The sequence below is a fragment of the Pezoporus wallicus genome, unplaced genomic scaffold (genome assembly GCF_028554395.1).
Source record: "Pezoporus wallicus isolate ANWC-B61680 ecotype Strahan unplaced genomic scaffold, APGP_CSIRO_Pwel_v1 contig_360, whole genome shotgun sequence".
Lineage (NCBI taxonomy): Eukaryota > Metazoa > Chordata > Aves > Psittaciformes > Psittacidae > Pezoporus > Pezoporus wallicus.
The window spans coordinates 2,768,690-2,794,450 of record NW_026640059.1 but is presented as its reverse complement, the minus strand read 5'-3'; the positions used below and the strand labels follow the sequence as shown (position 1 = coordinate 2,794,450).

General features: G+C 42.7%; 1 protein-coding gene across 3 annotated transcripts; it reads left to right on the top strand.

Annotated features, from left to right (window-relative positions):
• The first annotated feature begins 7,343 nt into the window (after positions 1-7,343).
• Positions 7,344-25,459, top strand: AP1S3 (adaptor related protein complex 1 subunit sigma 3). 3 transcript variants are annotated; one of them, XM_057417149.1, is made up of 5 exons: positions 7,344-7,454; positions 21,045-21,223; positions 22,382-22,490; positions 23,431-23,568; positions 24,532-25,458. In XM_057417149.1, exons 1-5 carry the CDS (start codon positions 7,344-7,346, stop codon positions 24,565-24,567), a joined length of 573 nt encoding a protein of 190 aa, XP_057273132.1. In that variant the 3' UTR covers positions 24,568-25,458. The 3 variants fall into 3 exon arrangements, with proteins under 3 accessions (XP_057273132.1, XP_057273133.1, XP_057273134.1); XM_057417150.1 differs by lacking the exon at positions 7,344-7,454 and adding an exon at positions 9,897-10,176; XM_057417151.1 differs by lacking the exon at positions 7,344-7,454 and adding an exon at positions 20,267-20,344 and having other exon boundaries at positions 24,532-25,459.
• Positions 25,460-25,761: the final 302 nt, after the last annotated feature.

Sequence of the window (25,761 nt, the reverse complement as noted above, 5' to 3'; positions counted from 1 at the left end):
AGCTGCAGCAGTGGGGTTAAAGGCCCAGGATGAAACAGTGAGCTGAGACACAACCAACTGCTGTGTGGTCCCAGCTAGGGATGTGTAACCCTATCCTGTATCCTACTTGCCAACCCATATAGACCCCTTCTCTGGTTCATCTGGTTCCTCTTCAGCGGTCTAGCAAAGGCTCTTACAACATAGAGTATCAGAGGATCAACCCGTTCCTTGAGATCCTTTGGACCTGAGGTATTACAGAAATACTAATTTCTACTGGATGGGATAATCAGGCTCTATGATATATACAGAGGATATAAACTGCAGGCACAGGAGGTAGTTACACTTGTCTCATGATCCTTTCTCACAGAGCAAGGATGGGAACCAGCTGGGAAGCATCCTTATCCCTCAGTTACAAACAGCCTTCACAGGCTCAAATACAGCACTGGCTGGCTTTGTAATGCTTGGAATGTTTGCTTGTTGGCCAGTTAATGTAGTGTAGCTCACTGCTCCCTTGGGAATTCAGGAGCAATAGAAGGAATTTGAAAGGGTTTCACAAACTCCTTCCATGTCTGAAGGCTGGCTGAGTAGCCTGTGTGCTATATAATACTGTAATTTTACCATTTTTAACAAGACACATTTCATTTTGATCAGCTTACACTCCTCATCTTTTCTAAGGCAAAATACCTTGGTTTCTACTTTCCATAAAAACTGACTGAAGTCAATGAAGCTGTTACTGATGTGTAGTCAGAAAAGCCTATTTAGATGTCTGTGTAGACCATCTTACAGAATGTTTCAAATAAGGCATATGAACTCTAGATTTAGTTAAATTTGAAAATGTTTGAGAACTGCAAATGGTGTCCTTGTAGTGAAAGCACTGAAATATGTGTGTTGGGTTTCTAAATGAGATACACATAATGGATAGTTGATCACTTCTCGCATTCCTTATGTTGCAAACTTAGATAGCTGTGTGGCAGGTCTTAGCGATGAAGGGTTTTTGGTGTGGTGTTGACTTTTTGTCATGACCAACCATCTTTCAGGGAGTTGTAACATGGCCTTTGAAGTCTTTCTGTGCTTCTCTAGTGGGTATAAGGCAAGTATTCTCAACGATCTCTTCAGGGACTGCCACCAAATGATCCCACACAGCTTTTTGCCCCTTTGGAGGAAGTAAGGGCATGGTCTCTAGGCAGCTATGTGTTGTCTACTAAATTCTTTTAATATGTACAAGCTAACGAACAGATTCAAAGACGGTGTTACTGGTTTTATCATTTTGCAGTGGAAGAAAGTATCAAAATATTAGTAATAAAATCTATACAATTTATTTTCCATTAAATTAAATATTTCACCAAATAGTAAACTGAAATATATGGAGTAACTAGAAACTTTGCTTTCTGCTTCTATAGCATAAGCCTTTTTCACCCCAACATACAAGTAGCTCAGACTTGCTTTTAATAGTTGCCCTCCAACTCACTTGTATACCCAAGGTCCCTTACTATATAACCTGTTCTCACACAGGGAAGTTGAACCATATTCTTTGACTTAATTCTCAATGTGTTACGCTAATTTAGGTGGGATTGTCTTCAGAATATTTGGTATCTTCATTTGCAAATTGTCTTCTGTCACAAAGATATGAATTGCGTTATATCTAACTTATAACTAAATTCGTAAGTCCTGTCAGTTTTGTATACAAAGACCCTGGTGCACTATGAATCATGCTTTCTGTGAGGAACCCAGAGGTTTAGGTATCTCCTAGCATTTACCCAGTTCAATCTAAGATAAATTTATGTGGAAATACAGGTTGACTGTAGGAATTCCCATCTGTATTTCTGTGTGTTTTACATATTTTTATATTTTTCAGTTTTTCCTCTGAAATACTTTATATTACACTGTTCTTCAGGAAACTGACTTGCAATAGCAAATATTAGAGGTGCCTGCTTTTCTCTCCTATATCTTGTTCAGAGGGAAAGACACAGAATAAGGTTTAACTTGCTCCTGGCTTTACCTTTATAGCTGTTAAATAAAGATGCCATTACTTTCATTTTCTATATTGTTTTATTCTTTCTGAAGCCTGTTTTTCCTGTGGTTTCAGCTGCTCTCAAAATCTATATGCATGTATCTGTCAACACTCTTTTAAGTTCTAATGAACTGAAGTGTACCCCTGTGTTGTTGATCTGGAATGAGCACTGCTTGCTAATACTTCTTGATGTTGCTGTTGCTAAGCCATAGCTGGCTTTCTGTTCTAGTACTGTGCTGTGTCTGTTCTCATTCATTTTTCCTTCTTTCTCTCTTAGTTTATGGCTCGTTCTTCAGGTTTCCTCTGCAGCACTATGTCCATGTTGGATTTCAGCTCCTTGAAACCCGTGATGGCAGCTCTTGAAGCACAACAGAAATGCTTGCCTGAGCCTCCTTCATGGTCTGTAAGAGTGAGCTGAATTAAGAATGACTGAGACAGCAGGTGTGGAAGGTGAGTGCCTTTTAGGCCATTACCTCATTTCACTTACAAGAGTCCATCCACTAAACACCCATAGCAATGCAGCCGTAACTTGCTTTTATGTTTAGTGTAGCCTTTTCAGGTTGGAAACTAATACTGGGAAAGCCACGACCTCTTACCACCCTGACTGTGCGGTGTCCCAACTAAGTGGTGGACACCAGAGTTCTTAATGTTGGTGATTGGTAGGGAAGGACTGGGGATCAAAAGGACTGTCGATAGTACTTACAGGTTTTGGAGAATGTCAGGATCATCTCTGTAGGGGTAAAGAAACATTGCACATGTCTAAATGGTGTCTGTGGGGCACTCACTTTAAAACTTCATCTCATAGGTGTCTAAAGGAGGGAAACAAGACTGTAAATTGTGTTCATGACAGTCCATTTATGCAGAAGAAATGCTAGGAGTATAAGCATGCTTACAGGCAATGAGGGATGTTTCAGTCCTCATACTCCAAAACAGCAGCTCTCTTGTTTTATGGTGTGACTCTACCAACTGAGCACTCTGCTGTTTCAGAAGCGTAGTCTTTGAATATGCTTAGATTTTACAACCAGGATGGGAAGAGGAAAAGCATGAAAGAAACTAAGGGAAGGTGTAGAGGGCAATGAAGTAAATGGCAGTGTGGTTGAAGTACACAGAGCCTTTATTTAAAGGGTTCTAAGGAAGGACACTGGATTGAATAGTTGATAATCCAACTGAACACAAGAGGGCTACAGCAACACATTTTCTCTAAACAGAGAATTCTGGATAGAGCTTTATTAATGTCTGTCTACCTCTTGGCCTGCTCTTAGTTTTATGCAGCTGGGATATGAAATAAAATGCTATCCTTTACTTTTGTACACTTATCAGTTCAGTACATGCTATAAGGGCTTGCGACTGCTATTTTTAACACTTTTCTAGTACTTTAAACTGCTGGGATTACTTCCTGAACATGCTGTTGCTGCTGATAAGGTACCAAAATCTGTGGCACAGATAGATAATCAGCTATGTTCTCCAGTGATATGAATGTTTTTTCTGCACTTAAATTATGGAGAATACAGATTGTGTGAGCAAATAAGGAAAAGGGAACATTTGTAAAGCAAGGGAAAATTGTCTGGAAAAGTACAAACTCCTGCCTGGTAACCAAGAACAAGTGTTAGATTGCTTCTGTATTGATCCGAAGTGCAATTAAAAGCTACCTCCTGCAGCTGAATTTAGATTGGGCTTTTAAAGTTTTCTCTTTCTCCTACAGATCTAATATCAAGTGGAAAAAAACCTGCGCAGCAGGTCTCCTGTAGAGTCACCAAGTGGAGTGTGCATCAGCCTGAACTCCTGGTTCTGCGCAGGGCTGCTTACTGCAGTAGTCTAGCTCTGGGTGCCTGGCAACAGTTCAGTTTAGGTGCTGAGAAAAGACACCGAGATGTTGCTAGAATCAGTGTAAATGGCCAGTGAACTGCTTCATTTACTGGGGTAGAGTCAGTAAAGCTTCTTTCTGCAGTAAAAAGGTCTTTTTCAGAAAGGATTTTTTGGCAGTTTTTTAAAAGGAGGTGAGAATGTTATATTCTGTTCTCTCCCTGCTGTTCTTTAGACAGTGATTTGTGTCTCTTAATTGGAGCTGTCAGGATTTGTTTGTTTTCCTGGAAACATACATGAATATAACTTCCCAGTCAGTTACAAATCATTACTGAATGTATAGCTTTACTTATATGATCCACTATTAGCTTCTGCAGTCCATAAAGCTTTCAGAGATAAGGAGGGCCTAAGACAAAGGCTGTTTCGGTTTTAGGCATCTGGCATTTTAACTTCCTTTCAAGTCATTCATGTCCAAACTCACTGAAACCTACACTTAGGAGATAGAGAAGCTCTTGCAGCAGCTTTAGGCACACAAGGCTCACTGTAACTCTTGTGAACATTTTATACTTCTGAATGCAACAGCCTGCTAGAAGAATGGAATATAAGCAAAGAGGATGCAATACATAGTAGCATGAAAAAGCTGCTTGCCTCACTTGAAAACCTTTTCAAAGGGCCCTCATGAAAGAAGTATGAGCATTTTCCTCCAGGCAGGGACAGAAGCAATATGAGAAGGGTCTTAAAGTCTTTTTGCAGCCCATTTGAGTGAGATATATATGTTTGCCTCTCTTTGCAAGCTTTTGTGTTCAGATTAACTGGGCCTAAGGGAAGGACCTGACGTTTTTATGGCGTAAGATCACCCCACCAGTTCACCTGGTACACCAACTGTGTGCCACAGCTGCCTCCCCCTGCTCCCATTGTTGTGTGACACTGATAACCATCAGTAGTTCCTACCTGGGGAGTTTGAGCTATCTTCTTTATCATAACATTATGCAGGCACTCAGTGCTAGTGATGGAGAGACAGGGAGGGAAGAATTCCAGCTCCTTACTGCTTCTAGTTCGCCAGTGATTAAGTATAGCCTGGCTTTCCATGCTGGAAAACATCTAATTTAGGCATGCTCCTGTATCTGCAGCCTTGTTTCTGTAGGGCAGCAAAATTCTGTCTGCTAACCTGCAAGACTAGCCATAGTGAGTTGACATTGGCCACTGCTGCTAATGTGCACCGTATGCATGATGTGTTTGCTGCTGCTGCTGCTGCTTTTTTTCTGATGAACTTGCCAAAAAAAAAAAGCAGCAGGCTATTTCTCTTGGGTTCATGGGCCTAATTACTTCTCATAGAAAAGTAAGGTTACAGGAAAGCGGTTGTTAAGCAAAAAGAAGTTACTGGCCATCACCAAGGTAAATTACATAAGTAAAATGTAGGCTGAACAAAGGTGTTTTCATGGAACTTAGGGGTTTGGAAGGGGTGAGGAGAATGTTCATTCCTTAATTTTGTATTAATTTTGGAGATGAAAGTGTTGATGCCCCACATCTGTAGTACAACTGCACTATGATGCCCACATTCTTGCATGTTAGGCAAATCCAGTTCCACGCATTCACAGAGTCGTGGCTTCCCCAGTCATGCAGTGGTATCTGTAGACTCTCCCCATTTACCAACAGTGAGGAGCACCTGGGGCTTAAGTGCAAAGCCAGCTCTCTGTTCTGCATAGGCCGCAGTGGGCAGAGCAGGGGGCTGCAAGAGACAGGAACACGGCAGTGGTCGTGTGGAAGCTAAATGTTTACTAGATGTTTACCTCCTGCAAAGGCACCATGGGTACTGTGGCACTTGGTGTGGCCTGTTTACTGTTTCAGCTATCTTTCAGAGAATCTAGGGGAAGGTTTTGGTCTACTTTAACAGAGGCTGATAGCAGTAAGCATGTATTTGACAGGTATACTGAAGGCAAGATAGCGCCCAGGAAAAAACAGCGAAGCTGGTGCTGTCTGGCAGCATGGTGGGGTGTATGCTGCACCATCTTGATGTGGTCTGTAGATAGTGCTGCTTTATGGGCCCAGGATATGTACTCAGGAAGTGACAGGCCAGAGAGAAATGAGCAGATGAAGTATGGCTGAGATCTATAGGCAGCTGGGACTTGTACTTCTTGTGTTGTGCTGCTTGGCAGGATAGGGTGGAACTTACAGAAAACAGAACTGAGCAAGCACTGTGAACTGCTAGCATGTCTATCTAGACCAAATTCTTCACCATGAGGGTGGTGAGGCACTGGCATAGGTTGCCCAGAGAAGCTGTGGATACCCCATCACTGGCAGTGTCCAAGGCCAGGTTGGATGGGGCTTTGCAGCCTAGAAGGAAAGTTGGAACTAGATGATCTTTGAGGTCCCTTCCAACCCAAACCATTCTGTGACTATAAATCAAAGCTTATGGAGGGCAGAGGAATAGGGTCATGCATGCTTAGGGAAACATGTAAGTTGCCTTCACACTGTTAAAGGAGCACACCCTGCACATGTTCTCTGCTCCTGTAAACAAGCAGTTCTAACTGGGAGTGGATTTCAGCCCAGCTGCCCTCTCAGTTGTGCACAAACAATTGCTTTTGACCAAGGGACCTTTTCCACTTTGCTGAAGCCAGAGGCTGAAGAGGGGTTCTGCTGGTGCCAGCCATTGGCACCACAGTGTCCCCTGGAGTCCCTGAGCTCCTTTGGATTTCCCCTTCTCGCTGATGACTCAGGTGCATCATGCAAGAGCAGGGCGTCAATCTGCCCAGAGCAAATGGGAACCATATTCTATATCCAGACACATCGCGCTTGGGGCTAGATGCATGCTACGCACTGCGGAATGTATCTTCCTTAGACTACAAACATGGGACTTAAACATCCTAAGTCTTCTCATGTTATGCTTATGTGGTGGTTTGCATCTGGATCAGACTCCCAGTAAGAGCTTGAGAAGACTTAGACATGGATTTAGAGCTTTTGATTCACGTGCTGAGTCTGTGGATGTTGTGCATTTTTTGGCAAGAGCTGCTTATCAGCAAATCCCTGCCAGAGTTTACAGGGGTTTGCTGATCTACCCGCAGAGCTGCTCCTGTTTTGCTCTCTCCTCCAGCTCTGTCAAAAGACACAGGTTAGCAAAGCCCAGCCATTTAAGATATTTCAACTATCTGAGTTTCATTTTGATAGAGATGGGGTCCAGAGCAATCATGCTGGTTGCGCTACCACAGTGTCTTTAGCGTATGGATGCTTGGAAGGGGAGCAACTAGAGCCGATGGAGGACATGAACTGCGTTTTTGTTTCACTGTGGCGAGAAAGGCACCTTTTGAGTGGTTAACACCTGCACAGGGTCTGGGTCACCCCATGTGCGGGGACGGGGTCTCTGCAGCCCCTGCCTGTCATCGGCACCCTCGCTTCCCACAGCGACCGGCCTGTGAGGAGCTGTCCCGGAGGCAGCCCGACGCCGCCGGGGCCCCTCTCTCCTACCCGACGGCGGTGCCCGCGGCGAGTCCCTGCCCGGCGGCGGGGGGAGGCGCCCGCGGAGTGCCCTTTCGCGGCATTGTGGGAAGGCGCGATGCGGCCGGGGCCTCACCTGGCGCGGGGCGGGGAGGGAGGAGGGCAGGAGGGAGGCGGCCGGCAGCCAGCCCGGCCGGGCCGGCTCCGAGCCCGCCGCCGCCACGACATGGTAAGTGGGCCGGGGCTGCCCCTGCCCCGCCGGTGCCGCCCCTGCCCCGCGGAGCAGCCCCCCTCGACGGGCGCGTTCTCTGTGCTTCCTCGGCTGGGCGGGCTGGAGGCAGTGCGGAGGGGAGATGCCCCCCGAGCCCCTCGGACCCGCGGGGACAGGGTTGCTCCGCCCGGAGCCGAGACCCGGCGCTTGGCCGACTGCAGACCCTCGGCGGGGCCGCCCTGGACGTTGCTTTCCCGAGAGCCGAAAGCAAACAGAAATGTTTGCGCGCTGCCCGAGAAAGCAAAGTCCCCGTGGAGGTGGGTTCGAACGTGGAGCCTCTCTGCCGCCCGGGTGCCCCGTCGTGGTGTACCTGCGGAGGGGGCAGGTCCCGGAATGGTGCGGCAGCGGCTCCCTTGTGTTTGGGAGAAAGAAACATGGGTTTTGTTCAATAATCATTCCGCTGGAATAATCCGAGTTGGCTTTAAGTAGACGTAAAAGGTGTTCTTTGAAAGGTGCATGCCAGCCTGCTTGCGATGGCTGTGCCGGCTGCTCCGAGCAGCAGAAATGCCATTTTCAAGTAGGCTTGAACGAGGTTAGCACCTGTTTTGAGGAAATGGAAGTTATATTCTTTTTTCTTTTTGCCTTGTGACCGTTGGGGTGAGCTGGGGTCATGCTGACAGCCTTTCATAGCCAACCAGGAAAACAAGGCTGTTACAGAGAGAGGCTTTATAAAGGCTTCCTGTAACTTGAGGAGCTGAGGTTCAAGTCGGCTCCAGTGCCTGGAGAAGTATCGAATGTGGTTTCATAGGGATCTGTGTCTGCTGGCTGGCTCTGGGGTCAAAGCGGAGCAGTGCTGGGCAGTGAGGTTTCTTGTAATGGGAGCATTGGGAAGAGCTTTTCCCCACGTGTACTCCCTGGTGCCGGGTAACTGGAAAGCTTGGACGGCAGCCTTGCCTCCCGCTCAACTGCCTAGTCTCATGGGGGTCCTAGGAATTTAGTTCCGCTTTTCCATCAATTAACGCATCCGTGAGAGAGCGTATGGGTCTGGTTCTCTTCCTTGTAGGTTGTCTGTTGGCAGCCAGTGTACGTGTGCAGCCCAGCTCCGTGGTGGGCCAGAGGTGGCAGCAGCAGCTTGTTTCAGTTTGGAAGGGGGCAGCAGCCCTTCAGGTTGAAGGGCTGGCAAGCAGGATCTTGGGAAGAATAGCCCTTTGGCTCTCCAGTGCTGTAATTGGTGGTGGTTTGCTGGGATCAGTAAAGGTTGCCGTGGTTATTCTCTTTTGTTAAGCGTGTTGACCCGTATCCTCAGAATAATGGCTAGATTTTCCCCAAGGAGGACTGCGGGCTCTCAAGCAGTAAGATGGTCAGCGATGCTGACCATTGAGAAAGCATCTTGCTGCTTGATAATTCGGACTTGGGGCAGGTTCTGCAAGTGTGCCCGGAGTTGCTGTCTTGTACAGTTTGTCTGTTGTGTGCACCTGAAACACCAGTTAACTGGCAGAATGTAAGTCTCTCACCTCCTTCATCAGCGGCCAAGTTTCGTTGTTTCTCTCTATCCTCAAAGGCAGAACTACATTGTTTCTTTTCAGTGGTTTAGCCAGAATGCTAAATATGTGTTAGTTTAGTGTATTTAGGAAGGTGTACCTGTCATTACGTTTGCAAATACGTATACACAGTAATGAATTTACAGATGGCAACACAGTCTCCACACACCCTAAGTCCCTATGTAGATACAAGCTTTCTGGTTACACCCCGAGACAGGCCTACATATCCACTTCCCTCAGGTAAAGCTTATGTAAACAACTGGAACTCCTATTTTGCTCTTGAAGGTCAGTAAATATGGGAGCTGATTTCAGGGAAGCTGATCTCAGAACTCCCTGATGCATGCACTTCGCAAATGCCAGTTTTCAAAGCACTCACGGCAGTCCCAGGGGAGCGCTGCTTACAATATTGCTGCTTATGGACAATTTGGAGACTGTCTGCTGTATTGATTGTTATAATTTTATAAGGTGAGTGTGCATTCTTACAATTAATTTTTTTTGTCCTTTTCTGAGGGCGTAGTACAAACCCTTGCTGGTGTTATTCCATTAACTAGTGCTGCCAGCCTTACCCCCTTCTGTTGTAGAACCAGTGCTGGTGAAAGGGTGCTTTTGTCAGGCCACTCTTTTGCTTAAAATTCTTCTGTCTGTCATCCAGTCTCCATGAAGGGCTTGTTACACTGGGCTGTGTGTCAAGAAACAGGGGTTACTGGGTTACAAACCAAGAATAAGCCTTATTCAGGCTCACGAGTGAAGAACTTTCAACAGGTCATTTAAACTCGCCATAGATCAGTTCCTCCAGTTTGGAATGACGTAGTTGTGCTTGCCTCCTTTTTTCTATGTTTTGAAGTCTGAGTGGAAGGTACTTGTGCAAATGGTATGGTGTCTAGCAGGAAGGTCGTTTCAATTGTTTTCTCTGTTGCAGATTTCCAGGGAAGTTTCAGGAAAGAGTCTGTTTAGCAAAGCTAACTTCACATCCTGCTGAGAAAGTCAGCTTTTCTGCCTGGCTGCTACTTTTGTAACATGCTTAAACGAAGGCTTTACTATAAAGAGACTAAATTCTGCTCCCTGACATATATGGGTGCAGTAGAGAAACGTATCCTGAAGAACTGCTGTCTCAACAGAGTCGAAGAGCAGGGAGAGAGCAGAGAGGAGAAAATGATCAGTTTCTCCAAGGATATGTGTTACTGTAGTCTCTCATGCCTGTAAGTGTCGCGACACCTTGATCTTACTGCCACCTCAGTGTTATTAGTATTACATTCATGACAGTTCATGGCTCTGCTTGCATGGCTTTGAGTACAGGACTGCTGCCTGCATAGTAAAGGCCCTCCTTCCCTCCATTCTGTGCTGCTCATCAGCACAATGAGAAGAATTAGTACTTGTGGGCATGATCTGAAATCCTGGCCAAAGATCAAAAGAATCCTATGGAGCAGAGGGTCCCTAAAAATGGACTTGGCCTGACTAGAAAAGGAGTTGGCAAGCACTGTTTCCGTTTAGCAAGGCATTTGATACCAGTCACTGATCTAGAAGGGGAAATATTATTGAAGTTGCTGACACCTGGCTGGTGTTTGGCAATGGACTTTCAGCTATTCTGAATGCTGACCTCACCAACAGTCTCAACGACCTTAATTGTTAAAACAGACACAGGTCTGCAAAAGGTGTTTTCAGTGCTGCACAGAATTTACTGTCCACAGTTTGAAGAATGACTGTTTTTTTCCACTCTGTGATGTAGCTGTGTATTGACCTAGTGAAGACGAACTTTGCTTCTAGGCATTTACCTCTGAAAGACAAGAAGGGCAGCAGATTAGAATAGATGAGGGAAGGAGAAAAAATTGCAAATAAATGATTCTTGTTGTTTGAGGCAGTGTTCTACATTGGGGGGAAAAACAGTCCAAGTGGTATTTCTTTGTTAATTTGTCTTGCAGTGAATTGTTAGTGTGTGAGTAGATAATGGTAATGGAATGGATCCTGAGTAGATAGACTTTTAAGCTTGAGAAGAGATGACTACAGGGGAAGAGATAGAAATGCATGAAGTCATGAACGCCAGAAAGAATGATTGCTACAGGAAGTATTAGGGTACATCCTGTTAAATTTTTAGGCACTAAATGTAAAGAAAACAAAAGGGTGCTGTAGGTGTCCTAATAGTTAAGGAAGTTCATAGAGGATGGGTCCACAAGTGCATCATCTGGATCCAGTTTCTGGCTATGAATCCTTAAACCTGTGATTCCTGGAGATGGGACTACCAGAATGATTTTACACTTGCCATGTTACACATGCTGTCCCCTTCTGGAAGCTCCTCAGTTCACAGTACTGCTCAGAGGGTGATCCATAATCCAATATTCAGTTACTCTGTCATTCAGTTGGGCTTTTGAATAGCATTTTATGGGATTTGCGAGGAAAAATGTTTTCTAGGGTTCTTTATCTCTGACTGTTGATGTGGTCCTCTTCCAGTTTTATATGTTCTCTCTCAAGTATTCACTCATAACAGACTGTCACTGTTACACTAGAGAGCACTCTGGACTGGCTGGCTATGCAGTAATTGTGATGCACACTTCACTGTCCCTGGGTAATAAGCTCATTTCCGGAGAGAAATATTATGATGGATCATCTGCTGATTCTTTGCTTAGGTGATCTTTTAATTTATTTTCACTTGCAAATAAGGAAATTGTAGGTATGTCTCAGAGCCAGGAGTTACTACTAGGACATGGAGTGCCTGGAGGGCTTTGGAGAAAACCATGGTATGTGGGGTAAGCAAATGCAGAAAAAGGGCTGGAGTGTTAATGGGCAGCTGTGGCTATGAGGAAACAAAAATAATGCTGCCGAGTCTGTGGATCATGTAAAATGCTTGCTGCTTTTCTCTACCTTTCATCATTTCAGAGTCGCATGCTTTATAAACCATCCCATAGACCTTCTGCCTTCTGAAAGCATCAGTTATGTGCAAGAGCAGCAAAGGGACAAAATGATGAAAGTGGGGAGGAAACTGATGGTTCAGGGAGGACAGGTAGAGCTGCTCCTCCCTGAAGTACAAGGTTTATGCTTTGGCAGTACATCAAGCATTTATGTGAGCCAGTTGTAGTGTTTCCAGTGATGCCTAAATGAAAACCATGCTGCTCCTGTAAAAAGAATTCTTTCTGTATTGCATACACAGCTACTAATTACCATCCCTGCCCATTCATTTTCCTACTGTCCTATTCCTATGGGCTGTCATCTGCGTTTACTTGGCTGCTTTGGGTGTATGCTTTCTTGAGCAGCCCTTTGCATTTTTGCAGGTGTTGCAGTTTAGAGTTGCAAGATCCAGTCATGTACAAATGGTATTTCATTTGTGAGTAGGAATATAGTCAGAGTCACTGGTGTAGGATGGGAAAGTAAACTTTACATTTGTGTGTTTGAAGGCAAGCTTGACGTGCCTTTCTGGCCAGGCATGTCTTTCTGGACTAGTATGTCCTGGGTTTGTTTCCTGATACCACAGGTGTAACCCCGGCCATTCTATGCACCAGTCTCTTTTTCTTCTCTGACTGGCTGAATTTGTTTAGGATGTCCATCTACTATCCTCTATTCAGATGAGAAGAGAACACAGGGCATTAACATCCCTCTTCACCAGCCAGTAAATGCCTGTCCTTGCCTTGCTGCGTGACATTGGAGCTTGAAGGTGTTTTTGCTCAGACACTTGAGTTCTCCATGGCTCATTAACCAGTGCAGGAATTCCTGTGTGGTCATCACCCTCTGCTTAGTCTCCTGAGGTGTGTGATAGACACAGACCACCAAGGAATGAGAAATTCAATGCTATTTTGTTTGAAGAAAATGGAAAAAATCACTATGTTGTGAACCGCATAAATATGCTATGTCTCGGAATGCTGTATGCTGGAAGGAGAACATGGGAAGTGTTGGGTGAGTGTCTGTTTGCTCTGAGCTCTAGAAAAGCCATGGGGTGGTGAGACACAGGAACAGGTTTTCCAGAGAAGCTGTGGCTGCCTCATCCCTGGCAGTGTTCAAGGCCAGGCTGGACAGGGCTTGGAGCACCCTGCTCTAGTGGAAGGTGCCCCTGCCTGTGGCAGGAAGATTGGAACCAGATGAGCTTCAAGGTCCCTTCCAACCCATTCTATGAAACATTCGCAGCTCAACAGCCACCAGGCTGAGGAGATGGGGATAGGGAAGGCGCAGTATCTCAGGCATTTCCTTTCCAAGTCTCATGAAAAGAGCTGGATGAGTGAATGGCAGAATTATTTTTTGCTCCACTTTTTCATCCAAGAGGCTGAATTTTGGGCCAGCATAAAGCATTTTGTGAGATAATGTGCTTTGGCCTTTCCTTCTGTAAACAATGGTTGCTTCTTTTATGCTTAGATTATTAAATCCATGATAGTTTTTTACCATAATGAAAAAATGACATTTTAAAAGGGAAAATGGAGGATTTCTCTATTGAAAATGACTAAATGAAATGCTTCAGCATTTCTAAAAAAACTACTCTGTGCTCTTCAGAGTCATTCACAAATGTGATCCTAACTCATATGGATCTCCGATCTTTTTGGAGCTCAGGTTTTCTGTGAGCATCTTTGCTGGCAACTGGAGGGATGAGTGTGAGGCTGCTGCAGACCTGCAGCATTCTTGCTGCACCAGGCACAGGTGTCCCCAGGCTGAAGCACTATCCATCAGCTGGCTGAGGCACCTGGAAACTCCTCACCTTCTGATGTATCCACCCTGTCCCAGAGCAAGGCTTTTTAACTTTGCTCCTTGGAAGCTCAGAGGCAAGGGAAGGGCACTGCAGGACCTTCAGAGAGCAGGGCTTTACTGATGAGACAAACTGGAATTGAAACTGAAAGAGGCCGCACCTTGAGTCAGAGTCCATTGGGCTAGATTTTAGCTCTGTTTCTTCATCAGATGTTCAAGCAACAGACTTGGAAAATGGCTTCTTGTGACTATAAAGTACACTGGGGCTATAGTGAATGAGGGGTAGCTCTCTGCAGGTTGTTCAGCCTCTCCCCTGGTCTCCTCCTTCTTATAGTAACCTAGTGAAGATTTCCACTGCCTCCCAGAAATGTGTAAACAAATAAAAACAACTCTGAGAGCCCAGCCCAGGAGACAGAAGGGATGTGATCACCCAGTTAGTAATTGTACGGAGTGTCTTCAAATTGTGCTGCTTTCTGTAAGGTCAGCCAGCTGGGGTCCCTGCAACTGCCTGTCCCTGGAGCTGAGACTGAAGGTGGGAGTGCCGTCTCTCTGGTTCACACAGCTATGGTGTTGTCACTGGCCTGCTCTTAAATTGCAGAGTTTGAGGCAGGTTTTATGCAAACCCTCTGCCTGGATCTGTTCTTGCTTACTGACTAGAAACAAGAGAAATTCCACATGCAGGAATAAAAAAGCAGTGATTTAGGAAAACTGAGATAATTACCCTCTGTAAAACCAGGATGTCATTGCCTCCATCTACATCTTAGGAGGTATCTTGCAAAGCTGTGCTGTCTCTCCTCTCTGGAGAGGTGCTGGAAACTAGGCTTTGCTGTTGGTGGGACATCCAGCAGCCTGAGAGGAGAAGGCACAAGCATTCCTGTACTGTAAGGAGGATGTTGTTGAAGGAATGCTGCCTGTTTATGAGAAACGAGCCAAGGGTGGGAGGAGTAGACCTGCTGGAGGCAGCGATAAACAGGAGCAGAGCTGGAAGGAGCTTGTGGTGGCTTACAGCTTCCTTGAGCTTTGTTTTCTGATCCTTAGGTAGGAATCAGAAGTGAGGACCTTCAAGATGGTTTTGGCTCAGCTATACTGTTTTGATTATAGTTTTATTTAACTCAAGTGAGGCTATAAATGAGGTTGTTGTTTGGATCAATACTGTAAATATCCTCTAAATAGTATGCTGGTCAATTTAAAATCTTAAGCAATAAGAAAAGGGTGACTTCTGCATCATGAAAAGCATGAAATCAATGTGTAACTGTAGTCATGTGTGCCTGTAATGATCTGGCACAACTTTTATTGCACGGACTTTGGATGTATTGTTTAGGGGAAATGGTTCAGAAATTTTCCTAACGGAGATTAAGCGAGAAAGAATTCTGTGCCAGTTAGGCAGCAGTATGCTACTATGGTATTTTTGTGTTGCTCATTTTTTTTCACTTTCTTTTTTCTGATTTGCTTATGTTATGCTGACTAAATAAGTGTTTTAAAGCAGAGATTCTACAGTATTTAGCAAACATCTGTCAGCTTCTGCACTGCTGTGAATAAAAGTTTTTAGTAGCAGAGTAAACAAGTAAGGAAGTAGCCTGGGTTGGATTTTACATAATTACTTTTAAACCCTCAAGTGTGTGTATGAAAGATCACTAGCCAGATGGGGACTTGGTGCAGCAGCAGAATACCGAAATACCTATACTTCAATGTGCTCTTATTCTTTCTCTTCCTGATGTGGCTAGATTGTTAATACAGTAGCTGTGCGCTGTGTTTTTCTAATCCTAAGCGCCTGGCATTCCAAACCATCTGTGTGTTCACAGTGTAGCTATTTATTTTTTCAGGGAAAAATTATAGTAGTTATTTCCCCCCCTCCCCCCAAAAAAAAATTAAAAAAAAAGCTAAACAAATAAAAAACTAAAAGGAATTTTTTATTCTCTGAATGTTTCAGAGAAAAAAAAAAAAACAGCAAATCAGTAAATGGCTGGAATACTTTGGATGTTCATACTTTTTCAAAGAAACAGTTTAATGAAAGTAGTATTTGTTCATTTTCAGATGTGATGTGAAAATAAAAACTAATAAAAAAATTCTGGACAGAAATATGTTGGGAAATATTTGTTCATATTGGAGGAAAGAAAGAAAGATAATAGAATATGAACTCAGGCAGAAACAGTGCCAGACAGTCAAGCAGACTTCAACAGAGTCAGAATAAGGTAAAAGAGAACTTGATGATTAAAAAGTTGCTTCCTCTCCACCAGGTACAGCCAGTCAGTCTGGTTTTCCCCAGGCCCCTGTCAGCAGCCGTTGCCATGTCAGCAGCCAAAGGTGTGGCTTTATTCATCCCACTTTCCTTTTTATGTGGTCTATGCGTTTTCCTTTATTAGCATGTCATACGTTGCCTTTTGCCCTACTGGCAGCAGCAGGCTTAAACTGGAAGTTTCTAAGGAAAATCGAAGAGATTCCAAGTTCTGCCAAGCTGTCTGTTTTGGAATAGTTATTCCTAATTTGAAGATCTTAGTTAACTTGTGAGTTTCAGTAATCTTTCCGTTTTATAAAGGTGGCTTTGTTTTGGGAGGGCTTTTAACTGAATTTGGAAAGGTTACAGCTGAGTCAGAGTCTAAGCTGTGTTGCTGAACTGAGAGAGCTACCTAGCTGAACAAATCCTTGCCCAAACCAAGCACCCAAGGAAGAGAAGGATGTTTGCTTTTAGGTCTTCCAGCTTGCCATCTCCTCTTCTGCCTTCCCTCCCCTTAGGCTCCTTGGAGACTTCCTATTTCCTTGTCCTCTCCCACAAAAGCACCTGGAGCAGCCAGATGCCACAGAATAGGTTTGAAACCAGTCAGTAAATGTTAATGCAGGTTGAAGTATGGGAGGAGGAAAAGCATTTCTAGCACAAGTTCTCAAAGTGGAGTGACTCAGAGCTTCTCTGCATTCACCCCTGGAGTTCACCTTGCGGGAATAAACATGCCAACTTTTACAGGTTTCTGTCACTGGACAGTAAACTGGAGAAACTGGGAGTAAGGAAAGCTGCTTTGTTTTACTGTGTAGTTGTCTTTATTTGATATTCGTACAGGTGGTTTGTTCTGTATGTAATAGAATATAGTCCAGAGCCCTTTAGACAGTTGTGCTAAACATTGCAGTACAGATTACATTAAGTTTTAAAACATCTGTAAAAGCAACAAATGGTCTGAGTTTGAAAACAGTGAACCAATTGTGTTTTATCACTTTGAGTGTGAAATGACTGAATACTGGGTAAGGCTGCACTGAAGGGGACCTCCAGTCTTGGCAGGGTACAGTCCAGGAGACAAGCTTGGGTAAGCTGCTTATTGGATCATGACAGCCCATTAGCAAAAGGAAGGAGAGGTCTCCCGAGGAAGGTGGGAAAAAAAACCACAGTGTGTTAATTTTGCATATTTCTCTTACATTTGCTGTTTGTGAATATGTAAACCTTCTCTATTTTGCATTTTTAATGTCTGTTCAATTTACTGTTAAAATTATTTCATGTCCAGGTCTACCTTTGGATATTTTGTAGCCCTGAAACTGAAGGTATTGTTTGTTATCCTGGTACAGTTTTGTTCATCTGTATAAAGCAGAAGGCTCCCTAACTTTCCAACCTGTTGTATACTTTACAGCTGTAATTGTTTCAGAGATGCATGATAAGGGGATAGAGTTCAGGTTTAGAAATCTGGTTTAAATGCTTGTTTTTTAAAAATCCCTGTTTCTCCAACTAGAAAATAGTGGCCTACAAATACAAAATGCAGTCATTTAGGCTACTTGCAGATGCTTATGGAGATCAGTTTGCACAGTGCTGTGGGTAGTTAGGTGTGATTTAGTAAAGCAAGCTAATAAAATCACACTCAGCTCCTAGACCAAAGCTTGTCTCCACAGACTCTGTATGAGAAGGCAGCTGATGCTTTTCATAGGAACTGCACTTCTCACCCCGACCCACTCAGGCTTGGACCTAAAAATTCCTTCTGGCATCGGCCATGGGTCTGGTGATTGTTAGTCACAGCCAGCACCCTAGAATGGTAGGAAAGGAAACCAAGCACCCTGCTTCAAAGGTATTTTGCTTAAGACAAGTAATTTGCCTTTGTTTGCCTCTGGAATTAGAATTTTTAAAGATAAGTAAAATGTTTTGGGATAATCACCTCTATTTGTATTTTGGCTGCTGAAAACCAACCCAAAATTCCAACATCCATCTTGTCATTAGCAATATAGGAAAGCAAATATGTTTTCACAGTCAAGGAGCAAGGAACAGATGAGCTGTTAGATTTCTGTTTGTGCAGCACTTCAGTGTTTCCAGGTTTATTGATGCATCAGAATTTTTCCAGTGAGCTGTAATGAACAGAGCTATGAGAGTGAGGATTGTGTTGTATCATATCAGTGTGGCTGAACTGAATGAAACAACATATGTAGCAATTGGATGCTTACCACTCACAGAAATTAAGCCATGTGACCTCTTGAGAGGGTAATATTCTTTACTTTCTAGAGAGTTCCCCAGATTGAATGGACTTTAGAAATCAGAAAAAGGAAGAAAAGTCAAAAGAGGGAAAAGGAACCTACAGTATTTTTTTAAGTATCTGTAATTTTCTAATATGTTGTTTTGTTACAGAAACTCTCAACTGGGCAGTAATACGTACCTAGGCTTGAGGGTACACTATTTTGCTGCAGACTGTAAAATTAGAAATGAACTATAGTAGAGGCTTTTATCTGTTTTCTAGCTGTATATATTTCAATAATAGTAAAATTGCCTTATGAGTTATGCAGTTACATTCTGCATATGAAACAGTGTGGGATGGGGGATCCAAAAGATGGGATTTTTTTAAGCTTGTATATGAATCTTGATGTTTTTAAGAGCATTAGTAGATATTTTTTGATTGCAAGGAATGTTGCCTCTGCTCATGAAAGTGATGGTGAAACATCAACTGCATCTTCATAAGAAACAGTGGAGTTTTCAAAGCAGTTTCAAAAGGAAAGCATTTCAGTTTCCTATGGGTGAAGTATAACATCCTGAAGTAAGCTAATCAGCAGAAAATGGTGGTCATATTCACAGTGATTCCCTGGCTTGTGGGTAGTTGACCTTTTAGAGGCATAAGGTTGTTTTCCTGGAGATAAGTATACTACTTGCAGGCACTCAGATTTAAGGTCTTTTGGGTCCAGCGGCTGAACCTAAGCTAGAACACCCTTTCATCTTTCCTGTAGCACTGCAGGCAAATATATGTCTTTCTGAGCCTGTCTCAAACAGCACGATCTTCTTGGTGCTGAACATGCTGTCGGCTTTTGACAGGGACTCATTGACTAATTCCTTGCATTTTCAGTCGAATCTGATCATCCTCTCCTATCTGATTCACCATGGTTTTAGGAATTTGTTTATCAAATAGCTGTTACCTGTGCCTGCCTGATTGCTTTTAAATGGACACCTGCTGAGCTGCTGCTCTTATCTGCAGAACCTATGCTGCTTTTCGAAATGCACTTGTCTTTACAAAGGCTTTGGAGCTAATGTGCTGTGCAGCAAGAATATAACTCTTCCATTCATCCAGCTTGTCTTAGTGGACAAGTGTATGTACTGTAAGTACTGTCCCTTCATCTGCTGGGATAGGGTATCTGACAGCTGGAACATTACCATGTCAAAACCCAGCTGGTTATGTGAACAGAGAAAGGCAAGAACATGGTGCTTTGATCTTCACTGTAATCAGGCTACGTGTACTGCCAGCATCATAATTGTTTCAATTTAGCAAGCTCATCTGGAGAGTATTACAGGGCTCAAAACAAAATCCTTGTAATTTTATCAGGCACATTAGACTAATGATGGCAAGCGCCATATTTCCAGCAGCAGATCCTGCCACAGGCACATGAATAAAACAGTCCACTTTTCCCCAGAATTATCCACCTTTGAAGTCTTTCTCAATATAGTCAGATTTCTTATCTCTGGATTACTCAATAACTCTGTGACTTAATAGCTAGAGAATTGTTCTGAATTATGAATTAAAGCTTTATTTAAGATCCAGTAGCTTTTTTTTTTTTTTTCCCCTTTCTTTTACAAAGAAGCTTCTCTGATGTATTTCTCTGCTTGGACTTCACCAGAGCCTAGAATGATTCTGTCTTTACAGAAATCTTCATTATGATCTTAATAGTAATTGTGAACATTAACTTTGATCCTCACTGGGGAGACTTAGTGATAGGGAAATACAGGTACAGGAATAAGATGGGGAGACGGAGTGATAGGGAAATACAGGTACAGGAATAAGATGGAATAGGAAACAAGAGGGAGAAGAGAGTAGGGTGTATATTGAAAAGCTATAGGGAAGGGTAAGGCTAGGTTAATGGGGATGCGGCAAGGGACCTGCCAGCTCTTCTGTTGGGCATTTGCAAGGATTGAGAGTGAGGAAAGCAGTCTCTTATGCTTCTTTTTGGTCCTTCCAGCATCAGGGGTAGCCTTGTCTCTACATGGGCAACTGGCAGTGTGCCTGTTGTCATGCACATGGCTGTGACTGCAGTTGGACATCCTCCAAGTCCATGGCGTCTCCAAACATTGCTACTGGTGAAAAAATTATGAGGATGCCTGTCCAGAGTAAGGCAGTTCACAGTGTCTGCAGCCATTGGAAGCATCTCTATCCCTGCTAGGTTGTGGGGTTTTTTCTGTTTAACGGAAGGTGTCCCGTTGAGATGGATATCACAATGTCATCCTCAAAGTTTTCCTGCATTCTTAAAGCCATTTTCATGCTGTGGGTAGATGATTTACCATACTGCTTAGAGACTTAGTATGGTCAGTTATTTTAATCTGCTAATAAAAGTATTTGTATTGTGGTAATTTCTTCAGTAAAACTAATCAAGCTATCTTTCCAAAGTAGTTGGTTGCTTCTGCTTCTTCTAATCCTCTTCTATGAATGTGCTGCTTTGTTTGTGACCTGAAACAGTACAATACCATAATTGTAAGTGATTATGATTACTATCTAAGTATTCGTATTTCTAGTCTTGTGCTACACGGCATCCTTGATCTCCATAGCCCTGTGGAATATAAGTCTTTATTCCCTTCGCTAAGGTATCTAATCTTGCTGGTGGAGGGGTGGGGACCCTCTTTCTCACTACTGCAAAGTGGTGATGTTCCTCCTGTTTCCCAAGGAAGTGTCAGAATAGGAAGCAAAGCAGATGTTTTCACAAGGTAAGGGAGGACAGGTGGGAGAGAATCCAAAGGGGATGCTGAGGGGAGAGGTCCCACAGGGAGGGGAGAGCTGCCAGGGTAAGAAACAGGAGAGGGATCTCTGCTCCTCTGCCCAGCCTCCCGCAGACCTCACTGATGGCATGTCCAAACGTCACGCCAGGGCTGGAGATGCCTTCACTGGGATCTCACAGATTTCAGTGTCAGGCAGTGGAATGTTCTTCTCTGGCCATGGCCCCAGCGTTAACCGTGTTGCTTTGTTTACTCTAGATACACTTTATACTGCTGTTCAGTCGGCAGGGGAAGTTAAGGCTTCAGAAATGGTACACGACGCTACCTGATAAAGAGAAGAAAAAGATCATTCGAGAAATTGTTCAGATTATTTTGTCTCGCAATCAAAAAACAAGTAGTTTTGTTGACTGGAAAGACCTCAAGCTTGTTTACAAAAGGTGTGAGTAATTTTATGAGAACATATAATTACTATTCATATAAATAACACATGCTAGAACAGGGAAAATAAAGGCTCACTTTAAGAAAAACAGCATACAAAACACTAAGTGCTAAGCTAATAGGAGCCTGCCACCAGCAAGGTAACTGTGTGTAACAGCACAGTGTCCCTGGATAAATTGGCAGTGCAAATTGTGGGTGCAGACTACTTACACAGTCTGTCAAAAGAGAAAAAGGGGAATAACTTAATATTGGTGATTGAAATTTTGTTAGGAGGCTTTGGGCTTCACTGCTCCCTATTCCCCAAGGCAGCCTGCTGAGACGTGCTGGGCTTTTTCAGACTCTTTGGGTGGTTGCAGGAACTGTTCTGAGGTAATTTCAGCATTGTGTCATATTTTGTCTTTGAAGTATTTGTTGCTCCAGAAGGTGTTAATTCCCATTTCCTTTTCCAAACAAATCCCTGGTCCCCAGCTACAGGATGCTAAGTGTTCACTGACTGTTAATTCTTGTAAAGTTGTAGCAAACAACAGTAGCCTTAAGGTATAACACACTACAAATTAAGCAGTATCTCCCATTTAGCAAAAATTAGAGTTCCCTGCTGTGACGGATGTAAGCATCTGACTAGATGATGTGACAGATTGAGCCTCTAGCCACAGCACCAGAGAATTGGTGTAGATCACTACTCCCATCTTGGGCTGATTTAAACAGAAAGTTTTGCTGCCAGTTTCTCATGAAGATTGTTTGGTTTAAGCAGTTTCATACCTTATGTAAAATACTGTCAGTCATTTGATGGCTGGTAGCCTTCCACCTTTATTTTTGCTTTCATTTTTGTTAATAAAGACCAGTAACACATTCTGCAGTTTAATTAACCCTGCTTACTGTGGTGCTATTGCAGCAGGTGAGTAGTACTGATTTCCTGTGAGGTTTGTTAAGACCAGTGTTGGAGGCATCCCACTTTGCCAAGAGTGGAGTTTGTTCTTCTAACTAAATTAATAATTCCTTTAAATTTCTTTTTAAGTGTTCCTGGGACACTAGAATAAAAGTGTGTTATTTTAGAGACCAGATAGACATTAACTGTCATTTATGTAACTTGTAAGAGACAGAACAGAGCACTGAGGATCCAGCTGTTCACTCTCACATTTTTGCCTTTGTTTCCTTAGGTATGCTAGTTTGTACTTCTGTTGTGCAATAGAAGACCAGGACAATGAACTCCTGACACTAGAGGTCGTTCACCGATATGTAGAGCTTCTGGACAGATACTTTGGAAATGTAGGTTTCACTTTCCCTTATGAACTGTATTCCTGGCAGTCTGATAAACAGTTGTCTGAAGCTTTTTTAGTTTGTGTTTCTATCTGCACTATTTGCCCTGTAGTCTCTTTCAATCCAGAGTGATCTCATTAGTAGAATATTTCATAAAATAGTGCTTAAAACTATCAGAAGATAGTTTTTCCACCACAACCTTCCCCTAGTTAATCTTCATACTTTGTAAGTTTGTCTTGGAATAGTATTTGAGGGGAAACTTGAGGAAAGTTATTTCAGTCCTGCGTGACAGTGCTTTAGTTCTCTTTCCTGACATCTTCAGGTACACTGGTTTTGTTTGTTTCTTAATAGTGTGTAACAGTGAAGGATATAAAGAAGAAAAAGTGGGTGTTTTTCTTAAAGAAAAATCTGAAGAAGGTTAAATAAGTCTTTAAAGACTGCAACAGACCCATCTTTTCTATGAATATTCTTGAAATAGTTCCCACTACCTTAATTCATCTCTTATTTAAATCACTGTGCCATGACTCCTGTTTGTACCACCTCAAAACAAGAAAGCAGTTGGTGGTGCAAGGTCACTAGGACAGGGAATTTGTCTTGCTCTGTGAAACTGTGCATGAACATATGTAACCCATATTACAAGTGCTATATGAGACCTACTGTAAGGTTAGTAGGCTAGGAAGTCAGCTTTGTTCTCTGAAAACTGGTACGAATGTAGTGTATTATATAAAATATAAGCAGAATATCTTTGCTGTAAGTCTAGACTATTTGTATGAAGAGAATTATGGGTAGAAGCTGTGATATTACATAATAAGCAGTATTCTTCATCCTCCTAACTGCCACAAGAGTGTATCTGTTGAACAAGTTTGATCATCTTAACAACTTTTGGCCCAATAGTGATTCTGATACTACAAAAGTGATTTAAATGTGGGGTGTTCCTTTATTCTGGCAGGTGTGTGAGCTGGATATTATCTTTAATTTTGAGAAGGCTTATTTTATTCTTGATGAGTTTATAATTGGTGGAGAAGTACAAGAAACTTCAAAGAGGTCTGCAGTGAAAGCCATAGAAGACTCTGACATGTTGCAGGAGGTAAGGCAGAGGAAGACAAAAGACAAATACCTCATCTTCTTACATCTTCTGTGTTTCACAGAGCTGAAAATATGGTTACGCACATCTGAGGACTACCTAAATGTGGCTTGTGTTCAGTTTCAATAGTTACAACAATGCAGTTAAGATAGCAGTTACATAAGCTTTCAATTCAACCTTCTTGCATCTTGTGGAATCACCAGGAGGCTCTTTGTATACTGGTGTTGCTGTCTTGCAGTTTAACTGCTAAGGTTTCTTGGATATTATATTAAGAAACTGTTTAAGACATATCTTGGATATTTTTATAACACAAGAACATAGTCTACGATTATATTGTATGTATACATATGTATATCTAAATACAGAAAAATATGTTTCATTAATATATTGGAAACAGATGACCTACTATTAACATTTAAAACTGGAAAGAGTAAGTGCTGGCAAACTCCACTTTCATTCATAAACACCTGGGTAGATTTTCTGCAGGACACAGTTATACGAAACCTTTATTCAGACCCCTGCAGGATTGTCTTGTAATATACTGCTGAGCCAGGAATGGCAAAAGCACTTGAATGTGATGGATTTACTTAATTTCTTCCTAGGTAGTGAAGGATCCATTGTAATACTGAAGGGAACAGCATGCTGGTAGAACTAGCTAGGGACACACTGTGTGAGTCAAAGAGTTTTTCACAGTGGTCTGGCGTTTGCATATGAAACTAAGCCAGCTAAGTAGAAAGGCCTATACATGATGAGTTTAGCCACTGTGATATGTCATGATTTAAAGATCAGATTCTAAAATGCTGTAAAATGTTTTTAAAGCAGAATTATTTCCACATTTTAATTAATCTGATCTAATTCCATGCAAAACTATACTGTCTGTAAAGAGGAGAAAAGGTTTGATTTGAGAGGTTATTGTACTGTTCCATAATGCTCCATCAGTTGACCCTTCTTTTTTTCTTTCCCCAGACAGTGGAAGAGTACATGAACAAGCCTGCATTTTAATGTTACAACTGTCTGGAGAGAGAACTGCTGTATGCACCTGTAAACTGTACTTCCTAAAATTGCTTCCCAATGTGCCAGAGCCTCAGAGAAATACCAAAAGCAATAACTAAGGGGTTTGTTTGTATAATTGTGAAGATGAAGGTCAGCCAATGTAGCAGAGGGTTCAACAATTCTGTACTTGCCTTACTCTGCATATGAGTTTCTCAGAATTGTTATTACCCTTCATGTAGTTTCTCTTCTCCTTGCTGGACTAAACACTTGTTTTGTACCATGCCTTTTAGCTACTGGTTTTGTCATCATAAAATGTTACTTTGATGGTACTTAGAAGTATTTTTACTAGTTTTAGTCCATTGCTGACCATATGACTCTACTTTTGTACAAATGTCCATTATTTTGAATGTAATGATTATTCTGCTCTAATAATAATTTTTTCCAAAAGCCAAATTGTTGTGGGCTTTGATTTCACAAGCGTATTTTGAAAAGATGAAACCATCTAGTTTAGGAAGAAATGTGCTTCTCTTTGGACCAAGCCCCTTTCTTTCACTATCTTCCTTCTATTTTCTGCTCTAGTCTGCTAATAAGACTGCTCCAACTGCTACTAGTATGCACACCACACCTCTAATCTGGAAGGCTGTTCTGACTCAAGGTGGGCTTCTCCCAGGTTTAATGAATCCTTTTTGCTGCTGCATACAGATGGCCTCTTTCTGTCTTTCTCCTCATTTTCCTGTCCCCCTCCTAGGTTCCCTGAACCTAAACAAAGGCTGTAACCTTTGGAAGTGTGCAGCTTGAGAGCAAGGAGATGTCCAGAAGAGAAGAAATTAGTCTTTGGGAGTCATTGATTGCGCAGGTTTGCATTTCCCTTCGGCATAGATTTTCTTTGATTTCTGGGTTGTACAGTTGGTATTTTCCTTCAGGGATGTCCTTCATTCTTACTCCTGCTCTTTCATTGCTCCTTCCTTCCCAGTCTGTCTGTATCTTCCTGTAGTGAGGTTTGGGGTTTTTTTGGAGGGTGGGAGCACTTTGACACAACATGACAACTTTGTTAATTGTCAACCCGGTTTTCTGCCTGTTATCTAGTCTGTTAGTAAAACTGTTACAAGCTTGCTCATAGCATCATGATGCTCTTATTATAATTACTTTATCCACCTGTTTTCTCTGTATTGATGTCAAAGGCATACTTTCAGCACCAAAAAA

What these genes read in the sequence shown, in the direction of transcription:
- AP1S3 (XM_057417149.1), top strand. Translation starts at nt 7,344, where the DNA reads ATGCGGCCGGGGCCTCACCTGGCGCGGGGCGGGGAGGGAGGAGGGCAG. An exon ending in CCCGCCGCCGCCACGACATG is followed by an intron (nt 7,455 to 21,044) that starts GTAAGTGGGCCG and finishes TGTTTACTCTAG; the next exon opens with ATACACTTTATACTGCTGTT. An exon ending in CTCAAGCTTGTTTACAAAAG is followed by an intron (nt 21,224 to 22,381) that starts GTGTGAGTAATT and finishes TTGTTTCCTTAG; the next exon opens with GTATGCTAGTTTGTACTTCT.